Consider the following 26,645-nt stretch of genomic DNA (forward strand, 5'->3'; position numbering starts at 1 on the left):
TCCTAGGTATACACCCAAGAGAACTGAAAACACGTTCACACAAAAAATAATTCCACTCCTAGGTATACATCCAAGAGAACTGAAAACACGTTCACACAAAAAACTCGTACCTTAATACTCTGTGCCATTCTTGCAAAAAATGCATAACCTCCATTTAATCATGAGAAAAAAATAAATAAATCCAAGTTTGGAGACATTCTATAAAAGAGTTGACCAGTACTCATCAAAAGTAAAAACCTAGGAAAAATGGAGGAATTGCCAAATTGGAGGAGACCAAAGAAGCATAACCACTAAATACAATGTGGAATCCTGCATTGGATTTTGGAACAGAAAAAGGACATTGGGGCAAAAAGTGGTAAAATCTTACAGGTCTGTCATTTAGCTAATAGTATTTTATCAGAGTTAATTTCATGGTTTTAATCATTGTAGTATGGTTATGTAAGCATGTATTTATGTACCCCAGGTGAAAGGTATATGTGAACTTTGACAATTTTTGCAACCTTCCTGTGTTTAAAATTCTGTCACAAATAAAATGTAAGAAAAAAGAAGAAGATCGACATAAACAAATAAAACAAGTTTAGAGGAGAGCTACTAAGATAGTGAAAAGATTCAAAAGCACGCTATATGAGGACATATTTGAACAAATCAGAAATGTTTAGCCTGGAAAAGAAAAAGAAGAACTGTGACAAACTGAAGGATTATCAACTTGAAAATATTAGGTTATTTTTTTATTTCTTGTTTGTTTTTTGATATGAACCCAACAGTTAGATACTAAGCCAGAATCTAAAGGATTCCAACTCTATGTGAAAAAGTCCTGGGAGGAAATATATTCTTTCTCACAGAGGTTCAAATATCAAGTGAATCAACATTTATCAGCAATGCTGTCAGGATGACTCGAGGATTGTACAGGGACTGGAGTCAATGCTTTACGAAATTCTCTTTTTGTCTAGGTTCCATCTTGCATGTGAAGAGGAGGATCCAGGGACGAAGAGAAGCCATGAGGGATGTAACTCAAACCATTAGTTGGAATTTTTCTCAGAGAGAGAAAGCGATAGGCAGGAAAGCTGAGGTAGTTGCTAGGAGAGAGAAAGCTAACACAAGATAAGAGAAAGAAGTGAGATTAGTAGAGTGAGCTGTACAATCAGGAGCTATAAAAGGTCAGATAAACTGAGTACGTTTAGAATAAGAAGTCCAAGAGGCTAGCAAGTCTTTGAACAGGGGTTTGAATCACGATATGCATTAGAGGACATGCCCGGAACTTTATCAAGGCAAGTTAGATATTTCCCAACCTTTCAATTTCTAAAAGCTTGTAGGGAAGCATACTTTTAATATCTTTTTATTCTGGAGCTCTGAATAAATGGAAAATGCTAGTCTAAAGCTGCTATTCCTATGTTCATGTATTTTTTGTCTGCGTGTGTGAACCCATGTGCAGTAACATACCCCCCCACCCAGACAAATCCATGAATAGATCCTGACAACATCCCTCTTCCAGAGATTTATGGCAATTTTCTCTAATTCTCAGACAACAGGTAAACAGGCCCCTATATTTATAAACATGTTTTCATGATTCTCTTTTTAAGTAATGTAATGAAAAGAAAGACTCTCATATGATATATTTCCCATAGAGCGCTATTACTTCTACTTAGTTCCAATTTAGAATACACAGATTTGTGCTCTACATTAAGAACATTTCTCCTAATATATTAAGCTAGCAAAATTAGATTGTTTTCAGAGGACTAAGTGATTTATAAAATGGGTAATTTAGTTCAGGAGCAGGATAATCAGAAGAGGTTATAATGAAGATTTGTTAAGAATACCTAAACTAAAACATGATGCTGAAATACTAAGAAATTGAGATACTGAAAAACTAAAAAATTGGAATCAATTTTAAAATTGATATGTATTTTTTCATTAGGAGCAAGGAAATTCTTAGCTTAAACAGAAGAGAATTCACTTAGGCCTTTGCACATAGTTATTCAATAAATAGCCACTGATTTTTCTTTAAGTTTGAATTCATATGAATTAGCAAGAAAGAGAAAAAAGCCAGTGTTTTGGAAGTACAAAACAACCTATCATCAGTATTATGTCATTTTTATTGTTACTGACATTTATTGATGCGTCAGGGTCCTGCAGCTCAGCGGCAGGAATAGCGAGATAAGATACGTAATGTCTTCACTGTCCTCCTCTCTGTATGGCATGACTGACACTTATTCTCAAGCACTCTATCCATCCATCGTCACATAATTGTGGCCCCAGATTAATGCCATATTATCTATTGAGGGGCAATTCTCAGGGTCGTATTCCTTTTGCTTCCATACTGGCTCTTAACTCAGTCCTGTATTCTCTTTCCTCAGCACTTTGCATGACAAGGCTAGGAATTCTCCTTCAGCTGATTTCCTTTACCTAAACCAGCCAAGAAGCCAATCCAAGAAATATAAATGGCTACTTCCAAAGACACGCAATATGAACCACTCATTAGAGACGATATCTGGGTACTCTCAATAGAATTACATCTGGTACCAAATGCAAATCAAGCAGGGACACATTTCACTTACTTTGGCTTTATTTTAGTTAAGCATTCTTCAATTATAAGATAAAAAGAAAGCTGGAAGAATGTCTAGCACTAATTTCAAAAAGTGATGAAAACAGCTTTTGAAAAGATTTAAAGGTATAGGAAGGCTTCTTTTGTTAACTTTGAGTATAGTGTGATTCCTCGTAGAGTCATAGCAACATCTTGCTCAGTGACAAAGAAACAATAACAAGTCTATACTGTATTTTCTGCTTTATAGACAAAAGTAAATTTAAAATTTTATAGGCTCTTTGGGACCTTTCTCCAAATCATGTTGTATGATTTAAATCTAGATTCAAAAATTCATCCATTTTGGTAAATTAGAATTTGCTCTTTTGTATATGTATAACAAAATTTCTTTCTTACAAATTATGACATGCTTCATGAAATATTTAAAATGATGAGAAATTTAGTATTATTTGGTGACTTCCAGGTATTTTAGACACATTTTGCTAACCATATTATTATGTAAAATTTTATTATATATATGTTAATACATAGAGAAAGCTTGAAAGCATTCTATAAACCCTCATTTATGTAAACTTACCTTAGGTTGTTAAGGCTTCCCTTTTTTCCAATTCAGATTATTTCCATTAAGGGGTAAATTAACCCCACATCCTTCATAAATTTATTAACTTATAAATATGTTCTGTAATTAATCACTGACCTCCAGTTGAATTTCAATTTATATAGCTGACATAACCAAATATTCACAATATAGTATGATTGGTACAATCAGAGGATTGATGAAAGGTTCCAAGGCTATATATAAGAGGTAGAGGTTTAACCTGAAAAAGAAACTTTACAGAGTGATATTTAAGTTGGTGTTTAGAGGAAAAATAGGTATTTTCTAGGCAGACAAAAGGAAAGAAAAGCATTTGAGACATAAAAGATATATTCAAAGGTACAGCCATAAGAGACCATGGGAAATATCAAGCAATTCAGTTACAAAGGGTAACTGGAGAGAATGGGTGGGAGGGATGCTGAAGGAAGCTGGCTCAGCAGTTCAGTGTCAAACCACGGATGACCTAACAATTCATGACCTCGAAGGAAATGAAAAGCACTTGTTGGACTTTAAGCATCAGAACGATATGATCGTTTACATATTTCAGAATTTAGTGAATGGATTATAAAAGGAAGAAATTAAAGATAGGAACACAAGTTAGGAGACAACCCAAGAGATCAAAGATGACAGAACAGAAGAGATGAATAAAATAAGAGAGGAAGATGAAAATGAGAAAGTGGATGAGGAAGACATTTAGGAGTTAGCCTAGAAAATAATTTGTGATTAAGAGAATGTGAAACACAAAGGAAAAGAAGTAGAAAAATTTCTCAAGTTCATAACTTTGGTACCTGGGTGAATGGTGGACCTTTCATAGAGAATGGAGGTCAAAACACACATTTAGGAGATCAATCTTAAACACACTAACCAAAAGACAGCTGTTTGTCATTCCGGTAAAGATCTTTATTGGACTTCTGAATATATAATATAGGTCCCTAAAAAAACTCAACTTAAAGAAATCTTCTCCAAAACGCATTATGATAAAACTGTCAAAAACCAAAGACAAAAAGAGAATCTTAAAAGCAGCAACAGAAAAGAAGCTTGTAACTTATAAGGGAACCCCCATAATGCCATCAACAGATTTCTCAGCAGAAACCTTTTAGGCTAGGAGAGAGTGGGCTGATACATCCAACGTGCTGAAAGAAAAAAAATGCCAACCAATGATACTCTAACTGGCAAAGCTGTCCTTCAGAAATGAAGAAACAAAGACTTTCCCAGACAAACAAAAGCTGAAGGAGTTCATCATCACTAGACCTGCCTTACAAGAAAAGCTGAAGGCGGTTGTTCAAGCTGAAATACAAGCATGCTAATTATGTTTTTACATGTAAAAACATATAAAAATATATGACACATGGGTAAAAGTGAGTATATAGTCAAATTCAGAATTCTCAGTACTGTAACATGGTAATGTGTCAACCATTTAACTCTAGTATAAAGGTTAAAGGAAAAAAATGTTAAAACAACTAAAGCTACACTAATTGTTAATGAATACACAATGTGAAAAGAGGTGAGTTGTGACATAAAAAACATAAAAGGAGAGGGGGAGGAAAAGAGTAGAGTTTTTGTATGTGACTGAAGTTAAGTAGTTAGCATAAAATGGACAGTTATATCTAGAAGATGTTTGAACGCAAGTTTCCTAATAATCATAAAGCAAAAACCTACAGTAGACATACAAAAGATAAAGAGAAGGGAATTGGAACATACCACTAAGGAAAATCATCAATTCATAAAGGAAGACAGAAAGAGAGGAAGAAAGGAACATGGGAACTACAAAACAGCCAGGAAACAATTACTAAGACAGCATTAGTAAGTTTCTACCTATCAATAAATACTCTAAATGTAAATAAACTAAATTCTCCAATCAAAAGGCATAGAGTGGCTGAATGGATAGAAAAGAGCTAACTATATGCTGCCTACAAGAGAGTCACTTCAGCTTCAAGGACAGACATAGCCTCAAAATGAAGGGATGAAAAAGGATATTAGATCAAGTGGAAACCAAAAGTGAGCAGGAGTAGTTAGAGTTCTATCAGACAAAATGGACTTTAACTCAAAAGATGTAATGAGATAAAGAAGGCCATCATACAATGATAAAGTGTCATTTCATCAAGGGGATATAACAATCATAAATATATATATACTCAAACATATTAACCAAATATGAACAGATTTGAAAGGAGAAATACACAACAATACAATAATAGTAGGGGACTTCAGTATCCCATTTTCAACAGCGAATAGATCATCCAGTCAGAAAATCAATAAGGAAACATGGGACTTGAACTATACTTTAGACCAAATGGACCTAACAGACATAAAATAGCACATTGCATCCAACAGCAGCAGAGTACATGTTCTTCTCAGGTGCACACACAGAACCTTCTCTAGGATAGATCATATATTAGGTCACAAAACAAGTCTTAACAAATTTAAGAAGACTGAAATCATACCAAGTAGTTTTTCCAACCACAATGGTATGAAACTAGATATCAATAAAAGGAAGAAAACTGGAAAATTCACAAATAGGTAGAAATTAAATAATAAACTCCTGAACAACCAATGGGTCAAAGAAGAAATCAAAAGGGAAACCAAAAAAAATCTTGAAACAAACAAAAATGAAAGCACAATGTGTCAAAACTTACAGGATGCACTAAAAGCAGTTCTAAGATGAAGTTTATAGCAATAAACACCTAGATTATGAAAAAAAGAAAAGATCGCAAATAAACAACCCAACTTCATATCTCAAGAAGCTAGAAAAACTAAGCTCAAAGTTAGAAGGAAGAAAATAATAAAGATCATAGACTGTTGGTGGAAATGCCAACTGGTACAGTCACTATGAAAAAGAAAATGGAGGTTCCTCAAGAAATTAAAGATAGAACTACCAAATGATACAGCAATCCCACCGCTGTGTATATATCCAAAGGAAATGAAATCAGGATCTCAAAGAGATATTTGCACTCCCATGTTCACTGAAGCATTATTCAGTTATTCACAATAGCTAAGACATGGAAACAACCTAAGCGTGTCTCTCTAAGGACGAATGGATAAAGAAGATGCGAGATTATATACATAATAAAATATTATTCAGCCATGAGACTAGACCTTGAGAACATTACGCTAAGTGAAATAAGTCAGACAGAGAAAGGCAAATACTGAACGATTTCACTTATATGAGGAATCTAGAAAAGCTGACTCATAGAAACATAGATTAGAATGGTGGTTGCCAGAGGCTGGGGAGGTGGGGGAAATGGGGAGATATTGGTCGAAGGCACAAACTTCCAGTAAAAGATGAGTAAGTTCTTGGGATCCAATGTACGGCAAGATAACTATAGTTAACAATACTGTATTATAAACTTGAAAGTTGCTAAGAGAGTAAATCTTAGATGTTATCACACACACAGAGAAAAAAGGTAGTCGTGAGGTGATGGAGGTGTTAACAAACTCTATTGTGGTAATCATTGTGCAATAGATACATGTGTCAAATCATCACATTGTACACCTTAAACTTACACAATGATATACGTCCACTATATCTCAATACAGCTGCAGAAAAATTTTAAAAAGTAAACAAAATAAATGTATAGTGCCTGGCACACAATAAGGCAAAAAAAGGGGGAAAAAAAGGAAATGAGACAAAATCCAGACAGTAAAAGTAATAAAATTAAAAAGATGAGTGTAGAAATTGATAAAAATGAAAACAAATACACAATAGAGAATATCAAGAAGTCAAAAGCTGAATTTGGAAAAGAACAATAACATTGATAAACCCCTAGGCAAGGCTGATCAAGAGAGAAAAAAAGTGAGAGAAGATACAAATTATCGATATCAAGAATCAGAAAAGATTCATCACTACAGATCTCACAAACATCAAAAAATTTGAATAGCTAGATGAAATGCAAACATTCATAGAAAAAAGACAATTCAGCAAATTGACACAGAAAGAACTAGATATAGAAAATATTAATAGCTCTACATGTTTTGAAGAAAACGAATCAATAATTAAAAGTCTTCCTACAAAGAAAACCTGATGCCTAGCTGACTTCATGTGTGAAGTCTTCCAAAATATTAAGGAAGAAGTAACACCAAACTTGTGAACTATTTCAGCGAATAAGAAAAGAGAGATCACTTCCTACTTTTACGGAATGATCACAATCTTCGTTCCAAAATTTAACAGAAACAGTTTAAAAGTAACAACTTGTATATAGCAATGCATTAGAGATCTATTTAGGGAAAATTCTTTACCAAAAAGAAACTTTTTATCATTACGAAGTAATCACTGCATAACAGATCAGTTGTTATTTCACACAACCACAAATCCTATCATTACCTCTAGAGAAAAGGCGTGGTTTTAAATTATAATATAGGTATATGATACTTTAAATAAACATTTTATATAAACAATATATTAATTTATATTCTTATATTGAGATTAAAGTGATACTAAAACATAAAGAATTTTTTAAAAATTAAAATAAATTTCCCTGGACATGATTTAGGAATATCCTATGTGAATAAAGGAGAAAAGTGATCCTTGCTAAGATTAGTCACTTTGGGTCTAATAATCCTATAATATTAAAACCACATAGACGTTAATATATTTTACATTTCACTTACTATAATAGAACTGGTAATAAAGAACTGTTTGCAGAGGCCTCAGAAGGCAAATATTTGAAGAGTCAGTTGATTTGGACATTCTTGCACAACAGTTTATTTCTCTTCTTAAAAATCCTTTCAGAAATGTGGAGAGAGTTTCTTCTAACATCGCTTCCATCAGGTCCCGTTTCTCAAGAAAGAGTGGGTACACATGTAATGCTAAAACTGCCGCCAAATAAGTCCTGTCTTGCCAGGGAGCTCATGAAAAGAATGGGCTGCTGGCCACCAGGGCTTGTCTCATGGTTACTCTGTATTTGACAAAGAATGTTGCAGAACTTTCTAAAACGAATCCTGGCAACTCAAGACTTAAATTAATGCCAGGGGTAGTAAAATGTGATAATACGATTTTGAAAAGACATGATCATTCCTTTCAGAAGATTAGGCTTTTAGAATTTTATATGGACAAAATACATCATAATACTATAATCTGTACGAGGGAGCCTTATTGAATCTCAGTAAAAAGACGCAATTACTATATTTGGTATCCGAGTTGGTGTGTGTGTATTACATAGCTAGTCTCCTTTAGGTGAATGTGGTGTGGGATACATGTCTGTGGTTGTCCATGTGTGAGAGATATCTGCATACATCAATAACAAGTATTTATTAAGTATATAATGGACGATCATAATTGATCAGAGGCAATAATGATATTGAAATAACTTCTGCTTAGATAGAACTTTTACTTTCAAAGATTTTTCATGTCATTAACTAATTTTTATCTGCACAATACATAAGATAATTAGGTAATATTGTCCTCATAAGATGGTGAATAGGCTATTCTTTCTTATTTAGAAATGTTACTTTTTCCTCTAATCCTCATTACAGCAAGGGAGCTGATTAAGCTTTATTATTATACAGGTTTTTTTTCCCCACATGTGGAGTCAATAAAACAGGCTGAGTGCTCCTCAAAGCTGTAAGATCCCTGATTCAGAATTAAGGCATGTATATATGTGTGTGTGTATGAAGATTTGTTAGATTTCAAGACTACTAACGTACTTTATAAGAATATATATAGGAAGGACCCTGTTGACTTGTCTTCTTTTCATCTCCTTGTGCACTCTCTATTCACTCTGATACAGTCTTTTGATATTTAGGGATCTTATAGATGATGATGCCTGCCATCTCCCCCTCCCCCTAAAAAATCAAACCCTTTAGATAATGTGCCACACTTCAAATTTTTCACTCATTCCATTCTTTATCAAAATTTTCATGGTTCCCTGATTTCGCTAGGTATTTTTGTTTGTCTCAATGTGATAAACTAATTATGCTAAGGTACAAATTACTGTGAACTGTTTGCTACATCAACCCACCTGAGAAAACTGCATCTATCAAAGGAAGTGGAGAGGCACTAGTTTCTTATTTAAAGGGATAATTGGAGGAAATAGAGCTTCAGACAGGGTGGCAGGAAAGCAAACGTCTTCCTGGTAGTCGTTCAGTCATTCCCCAGGCACCTGCTTCCACCATCTGTTCATCAAGCTGCCTGGGCACATGAAGGCTGAGAAGGCAAAGTGCTCTGCCTGGATGTACTTACATGTCACCGTGGATGAGTCCATAGATCTGTGGCATGCTCTGACGATAGATTCCTTTCAAAATCGCTATGAGGAGAATCACCACAAAAGCCGGAAGTCCCCAACTCAGAAGGAAAAACAGCAGATATCGCCTCTCTGTGTGTTCGTCGTTCATCACCAGTACGTACCAGAAATTCACAGACTAAGGAAGGAAACAAGATAAAATGAACAGGCTCTGGTCTAACGGCACAGGACACAAACTCACCTGGCTTACGCATAAAGTTACTGACGAACCAAGGGCTCAGATCTACTTAATAACTGTAGTTTTGATTTGATTTTTTTCACTAGTTCACACATTCATTCTTTCATACACTCAAGAAGTTCAGGATACTTCAAAAGTCTGGAAACGTTGGGAAATAGTTTATTTACTGTACTTTTATTTTCCTTAATTTGCTTTGATTTACTCTAAAGTCATGAGCATCTGTGATTGTCCTATAAATGTGGCTTTGAAGAAACATACACTGATATTCAAATCTACTTTCCATGAGAATAACTTCACGATGATAATGAAGTAAACAGCCCTATGTTCCAGACTTTTTGATAATTTTTATTTATTGAGAGCTTATCATATGGCAGGGCCAGACACTGTTTATGGGAGGGGGGATATAATTGTGAACACAGCCCCAGTCCCAGTCTACTGGAAGATACAGACTGCACAGAGAAAAAAGTACTGGGATGGCGTGGGTTTCGTAGCTGTTTTTCTTTCTCAGTTTACACTCTCTCCTTTTCATTCATTCACTTGACAGGAATTTATTGAGTGCTTACCAAATATCAGGGACCAGTCTAGGCACTGGGGATATAGCAGAAAGAGATGGGGGAAGTGTGTGCTTTCTTGAATCTTAGTTTCCAAACAAGTGGGAAAGAAATCATTACAGAAAATATTTATAATTATATAATATTTTGTATCTGTTACTTCTTACCTCATTAAGATAAAAATATAAAAGCGACAAATATAGAGAGAGTAAGGGGAAGGAGGGGACACAGTAGATAGACAGAATAAGAAAACTGAGGCCTGGAGATGTTATTATTGGCCCCAAATCCCACACCTACCTTGTATCTAAGCTAAATGTAGAACTTACATATTCCGCCTTCTAGCAATCTCTTTCTGTGAGAGCACTTATGCTTAATTATCATTTAGTACAGGAACAACATTGAATGTCATGTCAAACGTATTTCACACAATAATACTTATTCACTGGAGAAATCCCCCTTCTCAATTTCATATGGTGGAAAGAGTGTGAATACAGAGGGATAATCTATCTATCTATCTATCTATCTATCTATCTATACATCAGTGGGATAACCTTGGGCAAATAACAACAACCCCAGAGCCTCAGTTTCCTCACCTTTACAATGAGGTTATCATAAAGATTAAATGAGATATTACATATAAAGTACTGAGCACACAGTCACCACTGGAAAATGTTACCACTTCCCTTAAAATCTTCTATTAGGATGTCAGACAGTGTGAAAGGCAAAAGATAAATAATTTAAGACCAAAAGTAATCAGAATACAGTGGAAACTCTTTCTACGTGATAAATAAGCATGCCTAATGTTTGTTGGAAGGCTTTCAGATGCTATTTACTGAGGCTTCCAAGTAAGATTCTATCTGGACCAAATTCACCTTGAAGGCTTCGTATTGATTGGGCTAAACCAGGAAAGGATATAAATATTTGGTTACTTGGAGATTTCTGTTTCTGAATTTTATTTCCTGTCAGCACTCTATATCTTTATGTACATCTGCTTAGATGTGCAAAGATGAAGCATGTTTTGAGTTGTTCCTTATGTAAACTTGTTCTAACTTATTTTTTAAAATTATTAGGCCCAAGAAAGTTTTTCCCCCCTCTTTCTATAATTACTATAGGGACATGTACCCAAATAAGTAGATTGTATCAAGTGTCTGATGCTGAGGTAATCAATATTGCCTGGTAGAGAATGAAAATTCACACAAAGTAAGGATGATTAGCCTATCTCTAAAATAAAAGTACTAATTATTTATTTTAAATAGATACATGTATGTAGCCATACAACGTGGTAACTCAGTGGTGTAGTGGGTGGAAGAATCAGGAAGGAGAGTATGGATTGGATTGGTAAATGACTTCTAAGTTGATTCATCCTGATAAAGACCAGGACATTTCTGAAATGTCGGCTTTTACGCAGATGGACATTAGTTCCATCACTTACGATCACTGAACCTTTCAGCAACTGTCTGACCTTTGCCATAGACTCAGATAAGACTGACACCAGGGTAATTGCGAGATTCATCATGCAATACTTCTGCTCCAAAGAGATCAAGGCACAGTGTGGCTGAATTCTCGAATACTCAACTAAGCAAAACAGGCTCCAAAAGTCATTAGTTTTTTGTCGATTTAAAAAGAAATCCCTTTCCATCTTAAAATAATCCAGCCACTGAGGTATACCCTAAGGACAGCATTTTTCATTATATGTCTTTTTTTCTATAAAATGGGAATACTATGTAATGAAACAACATTTAAATATTCTAGAAATACCATATGGCCCAAACATAATCTTTCTTTTGACTAATTCACTAAAAGTTTTACTTGAATTTTAAAATATTTTAATATAGTTATGGCAGGTACATTTTGGGATATGCCTAGGCCATGAGCTCTCCTTCTCTGAACCCTGTCTCCCTACTCCTCCCCCAACCCCAACACATGTAGAGTGGGCTCAAGACCCTGCACCTCTGTCCACAGCTGATTCGATCCAAGGGAGAAGCCTGATCCAGACTGGGCCACTCATCTATCATTGAATTCCCTGAAATTTGGTGATAGTCTAAGCTGGGCAATGGAAAAAAGAGGACCTATGAACTTTAGTGGTGGGTCTAGCCAAAAGTACAGTGAAGAGAGAAAGTGTGTTTGTAGAGAGGAATGGACAGAGAAAGCCTTCCATTGATGATTACCGTCCCTTGTGGGGTCCAACTGGACTTACAGTTCTTGGGTTCAATGAGTTATCCTATATGCTTATTATTCCTTTTTTGATTTGAATGTTTGCTTATATTAGCTCCACTTAGTTCTTTGTTGCTCCAAAAAAAAAAAAAAAAACCTTGATTGAGACATATATTGTTATTCTAAAGCAGTTGGCTTAAAACCTCCAGTTACTGCCATTCTCCAAACAAAGAAGATAGTGGAGCAATGACTATATTCCTTTTCCTGTAATCACTGTTCCTCCTTTGCACTCTAAGATAAGAGTATTAAGAGACCATTATGTTCGTATAATAATTTTATGTTGACACATAGAGACCATATGTAATCTGTGTGACTATCCAATGCTGGAATTAGCAGAATTATGAGAACTCAATACAAGGGTGTCACTCTCACCCAAACATGCTTCTCACAGACTGAGCATGGCTTACCATTCACTGCCCATCTTACATTTTTCCTGCTAAAGAGTAAATGTGAACTGAAAATTTCAATATCTAGGTCTCTATTTACATTTCTATCTCTAAGCTTTAAAAGTTTTGTTAGAACTATCTTACGGACCATCCCGTAAGATGCAGCATCATCATCACTGTGTAGTTACGTTACATTTTTAGCCAAAATGTTATTATCCCCAAACTTAATCAGCTATATGAATCTGACTTGACTAGTTTATACACGCACAGAATTCAAAGTTTTCTAGAATTAATGTGATGTAGGCTCTGAAGGCAAGTCCAAAAGGATTAAAAAATGTTTTCAGCATTAGTAACCATCAAACTAGCCACTTTGAAAGGGACAACTCAATAGAATGTTTTGCAGTGTGTTTAAAAATTAGTGAAGTCACCAGAGTCACATCTTTAACGTCAACTGTAAACACTGAATATATTTGAACTGCCACCTTCTTATTTTTGTCAATGCTTATCATTGAAGGACAATGTATTTAAATTCAAACACCTCTCACAATTACCGGTGTTTCAAGACTACCTGGGTGACCATAACTTGAGAGAACCTAATTAAAAGCCCATTTTAACAAATTTAAAGAAAACTACTTGATATTTTTGAAAATTTCCTGTCATAAACACAAGCTATAGAAATACAAGAAAGGAAGATTTGCAAAGGTCCCCACATACGCTCAAAAGATAAACTTTCAGGTGAATAATGAATAATAGAAATCATGATTCTTTTAGATTTATAAAAATTTGAAAAGCCATGGTGATTAGTGACTTGATTTGGGTTTTAAACACGGTTCTGCAAGGATAAGTAGTATGTTTTTGGCCAGTATCATTTGGTTCCTCTAGGTTTCAATTTCCTCCTCTGGTAAAAGAAGAGGTTAACCTATAAGTTATCAAGAGTTTCCTGACTCACGCTCTGTGACTGAATCACTGTAGAAATTACGATTCCTTAAATAAAAACCCTAATGGCATGGATGTACACTAGGGATTTTAGCAGCAATACAGACCTCATAGACCATCTGACCACAACCTCTTATTTAGAGATGAGGACGCTAAGACAGTGAGAGAAAACATAGCCTCTTCATACCCTGGGTTGGTTATAGAACTGGGAGTGAACATAAGCGCAAAGTGTCTTGTGAAGACTGACTAAGTTTAAGAATTATTTCCATAGGAATTCAGATAAATATTGACAATGTTATTATTTGCATGAGAGCTTATATTTTTGTCCTCATTTACTCCCACTCACTTCATATGCCAGCGGAGATGCATTTTCTTGGTGCAAGCATGGAGATAACTCTTTTTCTCTCCCTCTGCATTTTTTCGCTAACACTAAACGAAAACTTATAAAGGTTTATCAGAATATAACGTCTGAAACACAACTGTGAGCTGTGGAAGATTAATTTTTGTATACCTCATAGTACCTAGTAAAATGCTTTGCATATAATCTCTATTGATAAATATCAAATAAACAAAGATGTATACAATATGAGTTAGCAATTTTTATTGAATTTAACAACAATTTAATAATTTGGTTTAGTTTCTGAGTTTATTCATTTTTATACCTTGCCACAAAGAATTTTAGGAGGCTCAATAATGTTAGTTGATTTGATTGAATTCCTAATGAAGAGGGTCAATGTTAACTAGTGGAAACTTTAAAATGTTAAATGCAATGGTATAAAAGAGGAAGAACGGAACCAATATTTACAAATTGGGTAATAGATGTAGACACCACATCAAGCTGTATCTCATTTAATCAAGACAACTTCTCTCCTAAGTTTTATTATGATTTTTTTGTTTTTTACGCAGAAGGAAACTGAGGCTGGAAGAAGTCTATTTCTCAGAATTAGTAATTGAGGCTGTTAGAATTGAAACTGATTCTGATTAAGATGCAAATGATCCAACTAAAATATTCAGATATAATTTAGGTCAACTATAGGTAGGACTAAACTAAAAGACTGTGTGTCTGTAAGCATATTAACTTACATTCCTGTACGGACATGCCTTTATTCTTACGGTAACATTTTCAGCAACGACTACTACTATTTTCTGACTACCCAAATAGAAAAATAGAAGACATATCTTGTTAATTGTTTGATTATAATAGTTCATAATTATGCTTTCATGTGCTTCATAAACAGAGATTCATTAGTCTACTCGTATGATATATACTAATATAATATATATATATAATATAATACTAATAGGCATATTAGTATATTCTTAAAGTATAAAGGAGAAATGTTTTTCTTTTTTTTAAGTTAAAAACAGGCTGCTTGAACCTCATAAATTTTCATGGTAAGTGGGATAAGATTGGTATTTACCCTGTCATTTACTATTTGGTTATTAAATGTGTCACCAGAAACTTTGAAGTGATTTATAGCATCAGGCCTAGTTACAGATCATGGACACTATTAATTCTGTCATTACCATATGTTCTTGGTCATTCATGTCAGAGGAGAGTCTAAGAAATGTTACCACACATCCTTGCTCCAGTTGCCCTCCCTCTTTCTTAACAATTTTTGCATGAAATAAATTGCAAGGCTTTTTGAGGATTGGAGAATTCAGTATTTCCTGGGTATGTCAATTTATCTTAGCAATTATCAGTCTGTTGTCCTTAATACCTTTGATGTCCCCTCAAATTAAATCAATGACGAAGGAAAAACACAGCTAATTTTAGCATTTCCCTTCCTGTTGTTATGCTCTGGCACTAAGTAGCCTTTCTGCCAAAGAATAAATAATAAATATATTTTTTTCTTCACAGCCTGATTATATGGAGAAATTAAAGTACAAGATATGAATGCTCAAGTGCAATTGTAAAATGATTTCTAACTTTATTCTACCATTTAAAAAATACGTTCTTCAAGTAAGCTTTAGTTTCAAAGTAAAACATTATATTCTCGAGTAAACTATGTCCCCAGACGTGACATGAACAGACTGCAAAGACAGTGCAAGGTTTGGATGTTGTTCACAATTGAAGCAGATCGCTATACGATTTAACTTGGTGACAGGAAATGATCATAAAATTGGGTCAAATGAATAGACAGACAAAATTAAATTTCTATTTACCTATATAATATTCTACTATCTCAAATAATTTACTTGTGATTTATTTCTTTCATAGATTAACTCATGGTCTGGAAATCCATCTGGTAGCATATTTCACACAGATGTTAATAGTAAAGGCATAAGTTCTAGGAATTAATTCTATGGACATCTCATAAGTAAACAAATATTCAGAGTGCAAGGATGTTCAAGGAAACATTGTTTATAATAACTGGAAATAACTGGAAATAACCAGCATTTCATTAACAGAAGACCAGAAAAATAAATTATGAAATAACCATATTATACACTAGAAGAAAAAGTACATTAATATGTGGTAAATTTATATATGTATATACACAAAAATATATATGCACTATATATAAATATACACTATATACACACACAGAAGAATATACACATATGTGCTTGTTTATATATTTATAAATATTTGTATATTTTTGGAATATTTCTGGAGGGATGTACAGGAAACCATTAACAGTGTTTACCTTAGGGAGAAGGGTTGAGGGTAGAGCAGATGGTGGGGAGAAATAGATGTACTTTTCATTTTATATTTCTCTGTAGCGTTTGATTATGTTTTGTACCATTAGTTTATGCTATTTCTAAAATAAAAGCAAATCAAAACAGAAAAAGGAAGTGGAAAGAGAACACTAACAATTAGGAAAAAAGTAAAAATATTACACGAGTTTTAATTCTCACTGTCAATCCTTCTTGAAGTAGACGTGACCTTGCTGTTTTAAGGAAGTGGGAAACCATTTCAGAGTGACCTTATGTGAAGGGCAAACAGAAAGAACTCAATTTCCATGGCCAAAAAGGGAATTTGTGAGTTGTCTGCTTTAAAAAGAAAATAAGCAAAATAACTTTTTACCATATTCCCATGATGCACATTATGACTTTCTTGTCAAAGAAAGGGAAAGCCTGAAGAAATACAGTCAAAGCCACCACTTACGGAGCTGGCTATGAGCCAAGCACGTACCTTAGGAAAGGGGTTCAGGGTTGTCCAGCTTGCTAAGGCTTCACAACTCATCAGTGTCTGCCTCACTCTAAGTCAGCCCTCTCTTTCCACTATAGCAAGCGAATTCTCTTTTGTAAAAAAAGGTGTCAACTATATTGGAAAAGCAAAGTATTCAACATGTTTCAAAATCTATGAAATATTCACCATTCATATCTGCTTGGCCAATAATATGGGAAAATATGTATGGAGTGTGCAGTCTGTGCCAGGCACCATTCCAAGCTCTTTCCATGTAGTAATTCATTTTCTCTTTCCACAATCCTCAAAGAGAGGTACTGTTACTACAAATCTGATTATTCAGATAAGAAAATCTAGGCTCAGAGAAGTCACGTGACCATAACTTGTTTACCAATAAAATTTTTCTTTAGCTACTCTAAAATATAATCCAATTTTTCTATGTGCCCAAAGTATATGATATAAAAGTAAGATGACTTTTCAAGATAAAGTCATTTAATGCATCTATTCTAAGATTGAAGATATGATGCAGATCACAATAAACAATAATTCTGATGTGCTTAGCCCAATGATTAAAAGTTAATGATTAACTTTTTGTCATTATAAGCTATGCATACACATACATATATCAAATTCTCTTCTATACTGCTAAAAAATATGAAGTAGGGTTATTAAAATGTTAATATTCTTTCAATTTTTTCAACCCTATTTAACTACCAGGATTGGATTAGCAGTTGTCTAATCATTTACAGAGATGGATTCTAGTTAAAAAACAAAAAGGATTTTAGCAATGGTATTTTATAAATGGGAAAACACAGGTTGGTAAAGCGACAACCTCTGACCACAAAGTAACTCATTAGAAGTACCCTACCTAGAATCAGAAGTTATTGAATTTTTCCCTTGTGGTCACACCACAAACCAATGAAAAATGTGTGGTGTACCATCTGAAATACATTAAACTTCGCTGGTCCTTTAAATAGTTTTCCCAACCATTAGCCATACAGAAATCTAATTCATTTACTAAGTGTGCGTCAGCCACAATCATATTTGCTTAAGACTTGAAGAGGAGACATAGAATATACCAGCCTCTTAAGCTGGGTGAAATCTTATATGCCATCCTGTCTAACTCCTTCCCTTAAAGCAGGAAATCCATCAAAAACATGTTTGAAAGTTGGTCATTTCCTCGTTTGAATATATTTCAGTGACTGGATGCTCTCTACTTTTAGAAATAGCCTCTTTAATTTTTACAGTTTTATTGGTTATAAAAGTTCTTGATGTAAATCAAAATTGGCTCCTCTAATTTTTGACCCATTTGTTCTGGTTCTTCCAAATGGAACTATATAGTCCACTCTTTCCTTCCTGAGGCAGAGCTTCTAGTATTCGTAGATGGTCATCACATCTCCCTAAGTTCTTTCCAGGTGAATAATCTCCAGCTGCCTCAAAGTTTCTTATAGGACTGTTTCCTGACTTCTCATTGGCTGGTTAATGTTCCTGCCGAAACAAGATTCATGAAAGTGGTTACAGTGTCCCCAGGTTGTCTGAACACTGTAGTTTACAATGTAACCATGGCTCCCTCAGCTGCCTCCATATTGTTATGAATGTAACCTACGTCTGGGGTTGTTTTTGCAGTTACTGTAGTAGCTATGTTTTAAGCAATCTGGTCACACATTTGATTGCCACTGAGTTTGTGTTAAATTAAAATTTCAAGTTGTTTACATTAACTCCCATCACATTATGTTTCTTTTACTCTAGTTTTCAATCTGTCACAGTACAGTTTCTCTATATTGGATCCACCTGTACTCTTAACTCGGGCAGCTTGCTGTTTCAGCTATCTTTTCAGCTCTGTATCATCTGCACACCTGATAAGACAGTTTCCTGTGTTTTCACCCAAGTCATCCATCAAAAACTGAATAGGTCAGGGGCGTGCACAAAAACCTTCAGACACCACTGGGGACCTCAGTTCAGGCAGATAAACAGCAACGTATACAGGGCGCACATAAAAAGTTCAGCTAAAGAATTTTGCAATCAGAGAATCCAGCAAATACTATTTTAATTGAAATAACTGAAGCAGACTTTTTTTATGTTATACAGTTTTGATTTATTTTTATTTTTTAATTGTTGGGAGGTGGATTTGGAGAACACCATTAACTTTCCATAAGTAGAGCTGCTCAAAGAGCTATAAAACAATAATTCTATGAGATAAGAATTATGACCCCCATATGCAGATTTAGAAATAAGCCTTGGAGAGACTCAATGACTTGATTAAGGTTACAAAGATAGCTGCAGAGCCAGAATTCAAACCTACATGCAGGGCTCTGACTGTTCCAACTAGTTCTATTAACTAAATAGTTCAGTTCACTCCTCCTCCAGCCCCCACGACTACAATATCATACTTAGGAAAATATCCCTTCCTTGAGTCTAAATGGTGGTCTGTCATAATAATACCACCTCACTTTGATACTGCTATACAATGGAAATCCCACATCCTTCTTATTCAACAAGAAAAACGAATATAAAAGTGCCTGAATGCACCTGTTTTACATAAAATAGTTCATATGCACGCTCAGAAACACATATGAAACTATTTTTACCACATGAAAGATTTAACAATACCATTATGTAGAAAGCATTATCAAAGGCAGCGTTTTAGTTCAGCCATTTAATTAGTGACATTAATACTGCTGAAGTGGATCCAACTCTCTCACATTAGCCTCTTTATCAAGAAAATCAGCATTCTCTCTATTGAGAGAGAATTTGGGATTTTAGTCAGACAAGGAGAGTGCAAATCTCTCCCCAACATTTACTAGTTTCTCAGGAGCTATGCCAGGGGACTTTTGGAGTCCCACTCTGTACTCTTTCCCAAAGTGATCTCTTCCGAAGCAGGGACCCCATTTTCCAACTCTACGTCGACAACTTCCTAACATATTTCCGTACCATGGGCCTGTGTTCTGAGATTTAGCCCTGTGTTTCCCACTTCTCTCAAAGTCCCCATGGAAGGTCTCATAGGAACTTGACACTCATCATGTCCTAAGAAAACCTCATTATCCTTCCCCCAGTCTCCAGTGATCATTATTTCAGTTCAAGGCACCACCATCCGCCCATCCACCCATGCCAGAAAATTCAGAAACATCCTTGGTCCCACCTTCTGGATTCGTCATAACCAATCTCTAGATCCTGTAGTTCTACTTAAAAAAAAAAAAGTCTCAAAAGCCATCCACTTCCCATTGCTTCTGCTGCCACCTTCCTGGTTCACACCACACGTTCTCTCTCCTGGATCCCGCTAATGCTACTTACTTGACCCCCATGCCAACTCTTTTCTGCTCCCAATTCACTACAAATAGGGGGATCTTTCTAAAATCCAAATCTTATCATGTCACTCCCTTGCTTAAAATAATTCTATGACTTCCCCTAGAAAAAAGTTTAAATTTCTCAATGTGTCTTACAGGGTCCACATCACAAGCCTCATCTCCTGCAACTCTTTTATTTCCAGCCCTACTATACTAGATTTCTTCCCATTTTCTCAAATTCACTATGCTTTCTAATGTTGTACAGCTTACACTGTTTTTCTTGCATTGATTTCCTGGGAAGGCAGAGATGGATATATGGAATTACTTCCATTTCAGTATAAAGAATATCAGATATGAAGACCACTCTACCCAGATTCCTTGGAAAGTTGAAGGGGAGTTGGAGGGAGGAAATGGAGTACCAACCTGAATGAGCATCCAGCTAAACTGGCAAAGATACACGTAATGTGTGACAGCAGCCATGGCTGAACAGCTCTCATCCGTGAGCTGGGGACTTGCATATGCAGACACCAGAAACACAATCTGTAAGAAACAAATACTTTTATTTTTAAATCATGCTAAAATGGAGCAAGAATATTAACAAAATAAACTGTTTTCTTATCTGAATTTGATTCAATAACTCAAAGGGAAAATAAGTTGATTTGTTGCCCAAACTGAGATGACCAAGTCATTCTAAAAATGGCAATACATGGATTTTTATATTTCTAAAAAACAATGAATTATATGAAATTATGCTACATGTTACTTTGGGCTGTCAAGAGGAAATTCTCAAAGTAAACCTTGCTCTTATTATTGATGGATAAAAATCCTATGAAATACATTTATTTTAGTTCAGTAGAAAAGAGAAAATAGAGTGGAAATACCATTCCTTAAGTCAAAGCTAATGGGAGAGAAAACAAGGAGAAACAAAAGCTCTGACTTTATCCTCATCTACATCCTCTTGCCAGGAAGTAACATATGCAACAAAATAAACTTAAAATAAATTTAAAATTTCAAATCCTATGATTACTTCAGTCCTTGGAGTTTTATTTCAAATGCCCTCAAGCCTTTGTCGAAAGTCACCTGCACGATGAGGCCTCTCTGGACCACACTATTTAAAATCACACTCTCTTTTCTCCTCTTCTTCCCACCACACAATCCTCTGATTTCTACGTTTCTTTCTTTTCAAATAGCACTTATCACCTTCTAACATGCTCTGTAATTTCCTTATTTATTATGTTCTTGGTTATTGTTAGTCTCACCCACTAGAATGTAACCTCTGAGAAGGCAGTATCACTGAATTTTTACTCACTGATGTATTCCATGTGGTACACTGGTACACAGTAGGTACTCAATAAATGCTTGTTGAATAAACGGATAAATGAATGAAGTGAAACACTGCCATTTTGTATTTTCTCCAATATATGATTACCGTAACAAATTTTGTAATGGGAAGCATAAATGGCAAGAGATAGGAGCAATGAGTGTACCATAGGGGCTGGCCCAGTGGCACAGTAGTTAAGTTTGAGCACTTTGCTAGGAGGCCTGGGGCTTGTGGGTTCAGATCCCAGGGATGGACCTGCACATCACTCATCAAGCCATGCTGTGGTGGCACCCCACATACAAAATAGAGGAAGACTGCCCCAGATGTTAGCTTAGCAACAATCTTCCTCACTGGGGGAAAAAAAAATGTACTGTAACCTCTCAAGGAATAAACTCTCTCCCTCTTTAGGATAGAGGCCAAGGCTTTTTGACTTTATATTTTCATAAGCTACCACTGTGCCTGGAATATAGAAGTGTTCAATAAATGATTGTAAAAAGAAAGAATAATTGATTCCCAAAAGACAGAGAGATGTTGCAAAGAGAAAATTAGCTGACATGCCTCAAAACCCAACTTCTAAAAAGGAAACATAAATACCTTTAATGCTGTCTGAAGTTTTTTTTTTTAATGAATAATGTGCTCAAAACTAGATCAAAGCAGCAAGATGAAGTATTACTTTTATTTTCAAATGAAATATGTTCCTCCCCAATCCTTTTGTCCCAAAGGTGTGTCCATTAAAGCTCCTTGAAAATTTCTGCCCAATGGTGTTCCTAGGGTAGCATCACTGTGGTGAATTCGTCAGGATGTAGGGTGAGGCCTTGCATTCTCCCAACATCTCCATTTCACAGGGAGAGACTCATCTTAACCAGCATCCTTAGTCAATTACAGAAGAACCAAAATGCTAATTAATAAATTTACAATAACATGCACTGTATCTCATGCGATGCTGAAGAGACTTCCCTCTTGGGAATTATTTATTGAGTACTTCCTGTACCATGTATAGAAAGAAAAAAAACTGTTCCCCCGCAACTTTTTTAAAGCTATGGACATTAAACAAGTCAGTTTACCTTTCTGGGACTAATTCCCCCTCATCAGTAGTTGGAGGACGTTAGAAAAGATAAACTCTAAAGTTCCTTTCTACACTAAGATTCCAGGATTATTTTTGAAATGAGAAGCATTCCTGACTCAACTTTTTGCTTATTTAGCCCTAGATTTGGAGCATTTGTAACACACACTATTTTTTTTTAACAAAAGCAGATACTAGAAATTTATGTCTCATTATTTCCTAACAATCTGGTAGAAATGAGTTCCCTGAAAAAATCAAGTCAACAAATTTGCCTTTCCGGAACATACCACAGATAGCTTTTGTATTTTAGAGCTTATTTTAAAAACATGCTCAGATTTTCCTAGATTTTAGCTTCTACTTTCTGAATTGTAACAGATTACAGGTCATAAATTTAACCTTCCTAAATTCCACAGATATTCATTGAACACCTTCACTGACACTAGCATTGAACACCAAGCACCGAAACTATGCCTTAAAAGACCTTGGAAGCACAGAATTGTGAGTTTCAGCTAAAAAAAAGGAAATAATTTTAATATTTTACGTTCTTTCTTTTTACCAAGTGGAATCTATTTCCATAAAGTCTTTATAAGCATATCTACAATACATTTGAACTTCTCTAATTCAGATTTTATAATACAAATTCTGTTAAAGTTTATTTGGTAGTTTTGTTCTAATCAACCTGAACTGTTTGCAATGTAAAACCACAGTGTAATCCAAGTTGTAACAGAATATGCTTAGTTTTAAGCATTCCATGAAACTATTTATAAATGGTATGCTAATTTAAATAATTTTTATTCTTTCAATATTTTTTTCTTTGAAACACATTAGTACAGGTTATTACTTAAAACTGTATTTACTTTCAGAATACAGTTTTAATACCCAAAATTCCATTCTTAAGGTATGATTTCTTCATATTTTATTGTTTCAATCTCATTTTCTAAATCATAAGAAGACCAGTTACACATCTACTTTTGTGAACTACGAACATTCTTCCAGAATGTTCCCTGAATTATGAGCAACACTTCTGTCTGTATGGGAGAAGATTAGTCAGCAAGAGAAGACTGAGCTGTCATAACGCTACAACAGAGATGAGCCAAGAACCTGCTATTATATGTAATCAGGCCTATCTAAAATTAAATTAAATTGAATTAAAGTAGAAATTAAATGATTAAAGTAAAATAAAATAAAATCTCCTAGCATATTTAGCTCATACATCTTTAAGGCACATAACCTAAGAAGAGATGAAGTTGTATCATTGTTCTTTCAGTCAAATACATACAGATGATCAGGAAAAGGTCATTTTCACAGTCAGTTCTCTGGAAGCATTAAATTGAACACCACAGAAGAAAAAAGGGAATTTTTCAAAAGTTCTCAGTCCTTCATGTATTGATTCATTCATTAAGAGTTTGAGTACCTACTATCCACAAAGCATTATGCTATCTGTGAAAGATGGAAAATATGACGGGAGAATACTACTGTCTACTAGCAAGGTGCTACCTGTTTTCCTTTGTTGTTTTTTTTTTTGTGTGTAACCCACATATTAACGATGTGACATCATTATTGTTTTTATTCTATTTAATAAATGGTGAAAGAGGATCTGGTAGGGGGATTAACTTAAGAATCATTGAACAAGTTTTAAAATTAAAGTGGGTTTCAAATCCCGGTGTTCTGTTTTGTAAGGCCAGTGTTCTTTCTAGAACACCACGCTGCTGCCTACAAAATGAAGTCAAGCACAAGTCCTGTCTCAAAGCGCTGAAATTCTAGTTCACTGTTTCTCAATCCTTTATAACCCACGGCTCACCACAGGTTCACAATGGCAACAGAACACAGTGCTGATAGCAAATATAATACCATTCTTAATTCTATATTGATATAACATATATACGTCTTAACTAAAGAGAGAAGAAAAACAAATATATTTTCCAAAAGAGAGTATCTGATATATTCTGTTAATAATTTATAAAATTCTTTGCTTCTTCTGGTTGGTTAGAGCTCTACTGTACCAGCCAAGGGAGGAAATACCTATTGTGTTTTGTTTTACTTCAAATATACAGCAAGTGTCTCTGTTTGCTTGGGCTAAATAACTAATAATAAAAACTGATTTCCCTGTAAACTTCAATTCTCAGTACTTCTTCATATATACTCCTCTCATCTTCACATACATACTTTACTAGTGATGCTCTCACTCCTCTCCACCTTATCCAAAACCTACTCAATTTTTATAGGACCAATTCAAATTCCCCCTGCCTACTCTGATCACAACAGACCCCTAGACTTTCCTATTTGTTTTTTTTCCTGCTGAGGAAGATCTGCCCTGAGCTAACATCTGCGCCAATCTTCCTCTATCTTTTATCATGTGGGCCATCAGGATAGCATGGCCGCTAACAGAGTGGTGCAGCTCCACACCCAAGAATCAAATCCTGGCTGCTGAAGCGGGGCATGCTGAACTTCACCACTAGGCCATGGGAGCTGGCCCAAGACTTGCCTGTTTTTTACTGAGCACTTATTGAGCATTAATATGAGCATTTATAATGAGCCAAATGCTGTCCTTTCTAATAGAGGGTAACTAAGGGTAAAGCCAGACACACACATGATGCAATAAATGTGGCCCGTGTTATAATGGGGTGTGGAGTAAAACATCAGGGGAATGCAGAGTCAAGATTGATTAGTTCTGCTTATGGGAGTCAAAGAAATATTCGGAGAGGAAACAGAATTGCCTTGGTCTGGCCTCCAAGTCCCGTTTGCCCCACCTTCTCTTCCTAAGCTTATCTTCCACAAGACCCTTCATACTCCAATCGTTCCGCCCTAATTGCATTGATTGCTCTTCTCTAAAACAAGTTCCATCATCTCTCAACTCTTTGCCTTTGTTCTTCCCTTTCCTTCTAGTTAGAATTTCTGTTTCTCATCTTCCTCTGTTGAAATCATGTCCATTTTTCAAGGTGTGGTTGAAATGCCAACTCTATCATGAATATATGGCTATTTCTTTCAACCATAAACAACATTTTCCTCCTCTGAATTTTTAAACTAGGATTTTATTAACATAAGGACTGGTTTCCCTATGAACCTCAATTTTCCCAATTCTTAGATAAAATCACCTTTACCTCTTGGAAAACTGTCAATTCCTTAAAGGCCAAAATTTGATCTTATTCTCTATTATAATTATTTTGAAATACGTTTAAAAAAAATAGCAAGTATTCACCATCCCATACATACCCCGTCATCCGTTTGAGCATAGTGTTCTTTTAAACAGCATTTTGAGGTAGGATTGACAGACAATAAATGGCACATATTTAAAGTATATGATCTAATAAGTTTTGACACATATATATACCTGTAAAACCATCATCACAGTCAAGATGATGTTTCCCCCAAAGTTTCCTAATGACCTTCGTAGTACCTCTTGCATCACAACTGCTTCTTACATCCCCAGGCAACTGGTGTTTTCTGTCACTACGTATTAGTCTGCATTTACTAGAATTTTATGTAATTGGAATCATATATACTCTCTTTTCTCTAGTTTATTTCACTCTGCATAATTATTTTGAGATACATCCAAAGTAACATATCAAGAGTTCATTCTCTTTTTAATGTTGAGTACTATACCACTTATGTATCCTTTCACCTGTTGATGGCTATTGGGGTTGTTTCCAGTTCTTGACTTTTACAAATAATGTTGCTACGAATGTACAAGTCTTTGCGTGGACATACGCTTTCATTTATTTTGAGTAAACATCTCGGAGAGGAATGGCTAGCTCATATGGTAAGTGTGTATCTAATATTTTTAAAAACTGATAAATTATTTTCCAAAGTGGTTGTAACGTTTTACATTCTCACCAGCAATGTACAAATGTTCAGTTGCTCCACATTCTTACTAAAACTTGTTGTGGTTAATTATTTTTTAAAATTTTAGCATTTCTAATAGGTACACAGCAGTTCCTCATTGTGACTTTAATTTTCCTAATCAGTAATGATTTTGATCATTTTCCATGTGCTTATTTGCAATCCATATCTCTTCTTTGAAAAAATGTCCATTTAACTCTTTTGTCCACTTTTAAATTGGGTTGTTTGTTTTCTTACTATTGAATTGTATGAGTTCTGTCTACATTCATGATACAAGTCTTTCATTAGATATTTGATTTGCAAATATTTTCTCCCACTCTGTGGCTTGTCTTCTCATTCTCTTAACAGTGCCTTTTGAAGAACAAA

The 26,645-nt window shown here is 35.0% G+C and overlaps 1 protein-coding gene across 1 annotated transcript in view; it reads right to left on the reverse strand.

Annotated features, from left to right (window-relative positions):
• The window catches only part of ADGRV1 (adhesion G protein-coupled receptor V1), a 456,854-nt gene that overhangs the window by 150,686 nt on the left and 279,523 nt on the right, over window positions 1-26,645 (reverse strand). Inside the window, exons 77-78 of the mRNA XM_046668226.1 lie at window positions 20,479-20,595; window positions 9,313-9,491 (exon numbers count right to left, since the gene is read on the reverse strand). Of these exons, the coding sequence (XP_046524182.1) occupies window positions 9,313-9,491; window positions 20,479-20,595 (296 nt within the window). The remainder of the gene's footprint in view (window positions 1-9,312; window positions 9,492-20,478; window positions 20,596-26,645) is intronic.

This window comes from Equus quagga, chromosome 7 (genome assembly GCF_021613505.1).
Source record: "Equus quagga isolate Etosha38 chromosome 7, UCLA_HA_Equagga_1.0, whole genome shotgun sequence".
Taxonomy (NCBI): domain Eukaryota; kingdom Metazoa; phylum Chordata; class Mammalia; order Perissodactyla; family Equidae; genus Equus; species Equus quagga.